We start from the raw sequence: 7,120 nt of genomic DNA, 5'->3' as shown, positions 1-7,120 counted from the left end.
AACTTGATATTGTTCCTTTAAAAGCCAGCTAAGAGAACCTGCTAGACAAGCGCAGCTGTGGGGTACAACTGTACATCCGCAGTGTCCTCTACTTCCACATGCTGCAACCAGGCCATTTAACAGTCAGCTTCTAAGTGACAACAGACACACCTTCTGTTATATTGAAATACTTACTACCATTAGTGTCAGATGTTTACTGGTCCATATTTGTTAGGAAAAGGACAACAGTGCTATATATGACTGTTGCCATGGGCCCATCACCGCAGTATGAGTCCCTACCCAGCTTTCCATAAACTCATCCTCAGCATAGCCTGGCCAGGCTAAGGAAGTATCACTCCCGGTTTGTAGACAGGGAACAAAAGGCAGAGACCAATAAAGTAACACACTTGAGGTCACATTAAATTTGCAGAAGGGCTGGGAACTTAGGTCTCTGCTTCCCAGTCCTGTACCTCAGCCACAAAGGCCCTCTTCACTCAAGAGTAAGTTACTCCAGCGGTTACTCTCTCAATAATGCCACAAACTAAATTAAATTCTTTTCAGCAGTTCTCTAAAGGAGAAGTCTGCAATAGGCTCATACTTAAAAGAAATAGTTCCAGTACAACAGGATTTTCCCCATTTTCGATAGTGTTGGATCTCATCAGCATAGCCTCATTTAAGCTTTAAAACTTGATGGCCAGATTTGTGTCTGCTGGGCCAAGGAATTCAACCCTCATTGCCAGCTGGCAGACGGGAACTCTTTAGCAGCAGATATAAGGGAGAGCAGCAGTAGTGACCTCTCATGTCAAGCAAGTACACCAGACTAACACGGCTACATTTCTATTACTATGTCAAGCAAGGTGAGCTGTTGAGCACTAATGTGTCAAAGCCAACAGTTAGCTAATAGAAATGCAGCATAAAATATCAGAGCTGACTGGCAGATTTTTTTAAAAGCAACCTACAGATACAAAAACTAAAATCCTGCCAACATTTCAATTTTACATCCAGTCAAGCCTCTTGCTTGATGTAAGAACACAGAAGATGCTATTCTAGAAGTAGCAGCATGGAATCTGGCATTGGCCAACAAGGAGCTGAGAGTCAAGAAAGACAAAACCCTCTCGAAGTGTGGCATGGGGCCGGGGGTATGCTGGGGAACTCAATTCAGTTTAAAGCTTGCTCTGGATTCAGTCTGCAGATCACCTTTCAAATCAGTCCCAGGCTATAGCAATATATCTCCCCGGAGTTTTTAATGGCACCCATCACCTAGGAGGTGGCACTGCCCTCTTTAACCAGCCTATTTAAGTAAATCCTTGGTGCTGTTGCAATAAAAGGCAGTAATTTATTAGCAAGACTTCCATGAATTAAGATTTGAAGTTGGCATGTTAAATAAGTTATGGGACGAGGAGTCTCATGGGCATGATTCTCTAAGATAACAGTTCTCTAAGTAGAAAGAGAAAACCCCTTTTCTTGATTTGCAACCCTACCACCCCCCATCAAGTCCCATTATCATAACTCATCCTGCTAATTAAACAACAGCTCCTTACAATTCCTTGTTTCATACCATTTGTCACTGCTCCAGCACAAGGCTTGTGCCTGGATTACAGGAAGATTTACAAAGAAAGTCTGCATTTATAAAATACATCAGAAGATGGCTTACAAGAGCCAAATGGCAGAGGAGGAGTTAGATACAAGAAAAGATCTTCAGGGTATTTTTGGTCTATAAAAACAATATTCTGCGATCTAAACTGTGCTCTGCAAGGTGAAGTAGTCGGTGTGCAGATCTGAGATGCCAGTTCTTCCAATCAGATCAGGAGCAGAACATGCTGCAGGAAGAGTGTGGAGTCACTGCCAATGCTATTTCCAGAGTTCTCCTATGGGCTTATTCTGAACCTCCTGCATGGCCGCCTCAGTGAAAGACTTAATTTCGTTGTGCAACTCTTCAATGCTCTTCGAAGCATCAACTATCTGTTTCCAAAGTAAAAGAAATTGCATTTAAAATCTCTCAGTGCCCAAGACTTTCATTAGCGAAGATAATAAAACAGCGAAGTGTTTAGAAAGGAGAAGTCACTGACTATCTTGGACTTATTTCCATCTGTTCCCCACTAGAGGGCGCAAAACTGGGACATACCAACCTATCTTAGCCCCTCTTCCATGCACTGCCCTGTTGCAGGAGATTCCCTTAGCGCATGGGTTCCCAAACTGGGGGGCATGAAGAAATTCCTGGGGGGTGCGAGGTGACCCAGCCACACACCACTCCCCCCACCCCGTCAATCCCACCCCAAGTTCTGCTGCTATCTGGGGGGGGCGTGAGGTTTCTCAAAAATCAAAAAGGGGGGCCTGATGCCGAAAAGTTTGGGAATCGCTGCCTTGGAGCGTCTCTTTACAGAAACAAATTAAACAAGCAGGTAGTCAAAGGAACCTTACTGTCAAGCGAAACACCAATCTATGTCGGTTAGAATTCGTATCTATTAAACTGAGATCTTTCAGGCCGTCGCTAAGCCAGGAAACTATGGGGGCTTTGCAGAGTTTGGAGAAAAACAGCTGAGTTTTAAATAAGCTGATGATTTTTCATGCAAGTTGCTGCTCAGTCGTTGCTACAAACCTATGGCAATTGGTAAGGCCAGCATGTTGCCAGGGCTTCGTTTAGACAATGAGCAGAACGAAGTGAACAGCTAAGGAACTGTTCCAAGAGATGCAGCTTTTGTTTCTTTATAAATGACCTAATACAGGACAGGACAACGGTGGAGATGGAAACAGGCAGGTAACGAATTCTCAGGTCACTAAATCCAGGCTTAACAGATGAGTTGAGAGTCAAGCCCAGTGAATAATATGCAATAGCTGATTCAGCCTCATCTTCACCTCATCCACGATTGCAATTTCCTCAGTGTGTTTATCAATTGAGAGTATTCAGCTTGATTGTAAGTCTATGAAATGACTGAACAGGCCTCTGGGAGTGGCTGCCATTATTCTACCCAGTGATCACTGTAATACCTCGATCAGCTTACATATTATAAGACTACTGAGTGGGGCTGTCAGGAGCCATTTGAGGAACACCTGGCACTATGTCCGTCTCTGTTCTGGGCTCAGTTGCTGAGCTGCAAAACCAGACATTTTGCTGACACGTGAGATTGCAACTCTCGCTGAACAGTAGATCCAGACCAAGAAAATGCGGGTCATCCTCCGCATGAATGGGAAGTCAGGGTTTCAAGGCAGTTGTCCATAAAATCTGCATTTTAAAGTATGTGGTTAATTAACAGTGGTTTACTATAGGCTGACACGCTCACTTGCTTTCTTGACCTAATTTTATATCAAGCTTAATAGATCTTTGTTCCAGTCATTCAAATGAGGAGCTGCATTTCCTCCATCCTGATAATAGGAGACCAAGATGGCATCTGCCTGTGACTGCTACACTGCAGCAGTTTTGTCTTCACCGTTTGATTAGAAGGGTTGGAGAACCCCTGACATTCTAGAACAACTCTTCCTCAAAGGGGGCTCCAAAGGACTAAACCTTGAGATGCCTCGTTTTAATTCACTGGCTCATCTAGCGCTCTCTTGGGCAGTTATTCCCTTACCTTCCAGTTTAAAGTCTTGTCCTTCATCAATTGCTGGTAATTCTGTAGAACTTTCTCCTGGAAGGCGCTGCATTCATAGCGTTCGTTTCCAAAGTCCCCTCGCTGTGCTGCCTCCAACACACTCAGTCGAAGAAACACGATCAAATCTGGCTTTGGAAGCCCTACATCAGGCTGTTTGCACCAATCCATGGAAAAATTCTGCCCAAGGAAACAAATAGGAGGCAGAAGAACCAAATCAATGAAAATGAGAAAAGGCAGCTCCAAAAGAGACCAGCAGGGAAAAGGACTTGGGTGTAATGAACAGCTACTGAAGAACGACTGACAGGTGGACCAGAGTCTCCGCTGCTGTAAATCAATGTAGCTCCACTGACTTTGAGGGGCCGTGCCAGCTTTTGCCAACTGAGACTAGCCCACGTACGGGTACTAGAAAAGGCACCCCAAATACTTAACACTGACGGGCAGCCGAGGCTAGTGAGTGGGCCACAAGGCTGTCCTAACTGAGACCGTCTCCCAGGATAGGATGGTTTTGCTAACTGCTACTGCATACCTAGAATCTGTGGGGTGTGCCGACTACAGCATAACCGCGCGTTGAGTGAATGCAGAGGGAGCGCACAGTTCTCCCAACCAGTAGTGTGTGCAGTCAGCACACCGCTCACCTCACGTGCCCTTGCTTTAATGCAGGGCTCCTCAACACATGGGCCGCATGCAGCCCGTGGTGCAGTTTGGGTTTACCCAGGGCTCAACACATAGCCCGCAGGTGGGAGCCAAAACAAAGAAGTCGTCAGTATAATGGTCCTCTGTTGAGATGCGTTTTAGTAGTTAAATTCCTGGACTGTCCTTGCTCATTCAAAGTACTGTCAGATGGGTGGAACTCGGGGAAATATTGCATTTATTCATATCAGCAGAACTGACTGTTACGATGCTCAGAAAATCAAACCATTCATTTGGACGTTGCAGGTGCAGCCTAGTTCTAGATACCTATTTTATAAATATGGGCCAAATGTGCTTTTTCTGCATGTCACTCATTGCGAGGGAAGGGATCCGTCCTGACCTGTAGGCTTAACCGCTCCTGCCTTGATTTCAAGCCATGACTGTTTTTTTCACCCCTCTCACTATTCTGCATGAGCTTCCAGACTTCAAACTGCTCATCTCCATTGGAAGAGTATAACTGTACAAATCAATTTCATCCCCATACACCTAACTGGTACCATTCCCTGGAATGCCCTCCCAATGAGACACAGACTCTGCCTCTCTGTTCATTCACTCACCTCTTTGGCACTTGTGAAGGCCACTCCGGAAAAGGCGTATCTGTCCACCACTAGAGTGATGCCTTGATTTAACTTTTCTTTAATCAAGGGCCTGAACAACAATAAGAAAATACATGTGCCATTGAGCCCAGGCAGAAATACAACACGTTCTGTAAAAAGGACATAGCAGGTGGGCTATTTTCACTTAGTTGATGCACTTCGCTATAGTGATCTCCAGCAACTGTCTGGGTTACAGGAGTTTGACACCTGAGTACGATTTTTGTTTTTAAACTCTGTCACCCACAGTCTCTCCATGCTCTGAGAATCTCCCTCAAGATAATGCTAACATGCTTCAGTACACCTCAGCTCTAACCTAAGGCCGCGCTCCCCGTAAGCAAAGAACGCTGGTCACTTCGCAATGAGATGGCTCTGTGGTACTCAGCGGAGGAGACTTCCAAATGCACTTACTCATAGTAGAGCTTTTCACTCAGATGTCAAGAGATTACAAGGTCACATGTTCACTCACAGTGTGATGAGTCTCTTAAAACCTCATGTAAAAAGGCTTTATTCTGCAACCATATTAGGATAGCAGCAGCCAAAACACAAGCAGAATGTCACATCTTCACATTCTTTTTAAATTCTATCAAAGCAATTTAATAGGCACCTCTCCTAACAGTACCCACCTTACCAGATAAGGAAGCTCTTAAGATGTTTAAAGAAAACTTTGACAGCATTTTATCTGACAAGGAGTCACTTAACAGCTTGGGTGTGAAATTTCTGCTTCATTATTGTTTTGCCTTTAGGATCCCTATTTTTCCATTGGTTATCTGTATGGCTTCTGTGTGTTTACATAATTAATTTTGCTAGGTATAAATCAGCTACTTGGTGGGGTATGATGGTTAAACATGTTTCATAATGGGCTAGGATTGGTTAAGGAAATACTGTTTTGTAAAGTTCTTTAGAATCAACTCCACAGCCCCAAGATCAGAGCTGCCAGACCTGAATACCCTGCTAATTACACTGTGCAGGACCTGGAGTTCCCAGATGACCTGAGTGTGACTGATCATCAGGAAAAGTTTGTCTGCCTGTGTGGGAGTAGTGAGCATTGTATAGCGAGGGCATGCATTCTGGTTTGGGGATTGTTAATAAATAGAGGTTAAGCAGAGGTTAAGGATATTACAGTGAGCGCCCCAGGAACTGGGTACGGGCAGATGCCTTTCACCTAGAAGCTTAGGAACTGGGAAAGGGTTGCGAGACCTAAATCAACCAGGTTACACCTTGAGCCATAGGAGCTGGATAAAGGTGGGTGCCCTAGAGTGTGGACTCAAAGCTGTACACGCTCCATCACAACTCAAACAGAGGTATAGTTACACTTGTTCCCAGCGGTTAGCAGAGAAAAGCAGATGCACTGTGTGGTCCTCCAGATTATTCTTGTTCTCCAAGTAGGAGCTAATTAGCTTCCCAATGTCTGTTGTTCTGTCTGTAAGAGAGAGTGCAAGAACAAATGGGGTGAGTCATGCAGTCTCTTGGTCCAGTTACCATGCAATAGGACTTTAAGATTAACCCCTTACACAAATTCAACTGAACAAATACTTTAAACCCAAGCTAAAACCAGGCATGCTTGGACATATGTGCCACTACTATGACAATCCAACAGTCTGATTTTTGAAAACTGCTATGCAAAGTTGCACTGTAAACAAATTCAAAACCAGGGCGTGCCCTGATGTAGGAAGCAGAATCTCAGCCTGAAGGGCAGAGTAAATATCAGAGACAGAGAGGAGTAAATGGACCAAGAGGGCAGAAGAGCCTCGTGTGGCATCCTGTCCTTCCTAGTGCAGCCACGTTCCCATGCCCGGCCTCACTGTGACCAGCGAGGGACCGTGCAACACGCCCTGGCAATGCAGCTGGGGCACCAGGGCTACACTCCGCAGCGGGTCAGTGCCCCCCCCCCGGTGAAAGGGGAGGGCTCCCGGGGGGGGCAACGCCCTGGGTGTGCACAGACGCGCCTTTCGGATGACCGGCCCCCTAACTGGCAAGTACGCGGGGGGGGGGGCAGCACCCTGGGCTCATCCTCCGGGACCCCCAGCGACCCCCGGCGGGCGCGGCGCGGGGACCCCGTACCCGGGAAGCGCAGGAGCTCGGCGCGCTGCCCGGCGCCCCGCAGCGCCTCCACCAGCCGGCGGGCCTGCGTGCTCTTGCCGCTGCGGTCCGCCCCCTCCAGCACCACCAGCGCCCCGCGCCTGCAGGCCATGGCCACGCGCGCCCCCAGCTCCGCACAGCGCGGGAGCGTCCGCCCCGAGCCCGCCAAGCAGCGCCCGCCCGCGG

At 46.9% G+C, this 7,120-nt stretch overlaps 1 protein-coding gene across 1 annotated transcript; it reads right to left on the bottom strand.

Annotated features, from left to right (window-relative positions):
* Positions 1–1,293: 1,293 nt before the first annotated feature.
* DTYMK (deoxythymidylate kinase) lies at positions 1,294–7,120 on the bottom strand. Its single transcript, XM_075937184.2, has 5 exons — positions 6,917–7,120; positions 6,167–6,275; positions 4,817–4,907; positions 3,549–3,746; positions 1,294–1,941 (listed from the first exon to the last, which is right to left on the bottom strand). The coding sequence occupies exons 1-5, from the start codon at positions 7,044–7,046 to the stop codon at positions 1,831–1,833; spliced, it is 639 nt and encodes a 212-aa protein (XP_075793299.1). The 5' UTR covers positions 7,047–7,120; the 3' UTR covers positions 1,294–1,830.

The sequence above is a fragment of the Pelodiscus sinensis genome, chromosome 10 (genome assembly GCF_052426305.1).
Source record: "Pelodiscus sinensis isolate ZL-2025 chromosome 10, ASM5242630v1, whole genome shotgun sequence".
Taxonomy (NCBI): domain Eukaryota; kingdom Metazoa; phylum Chordata; order Testudines; family Trionychidae; genus Pelodiscus; species Pelodiscus sinensis.
This window is presented reverse-complemented; position numbering and strand designations above follow the sequence as displayed.

Coding starts and splice junctions, on each gene's coding strand:
- DTYMK (XM_075937184.2), bottom strand. CDS start 7,046: ATGGCCTGCAGGCGCGGGGCGCTGGTGGTGCTGGAGGGGGCGGACCGC. Junction 6,276..6,916: donor CGAGCTCCTGCGCTTCCCGG/GTACGGGGTCCC, acceptor TCTCTCTTACAG/ACAGAACAACAGACATTGGG. Junction 3,747..4,816: donor CCTTCACAAGTGCCAAAGAG/GTGAGTGAATGA, acceptor TTCCTTGGGCAG/AATTTTTCCATGGATTGGTG.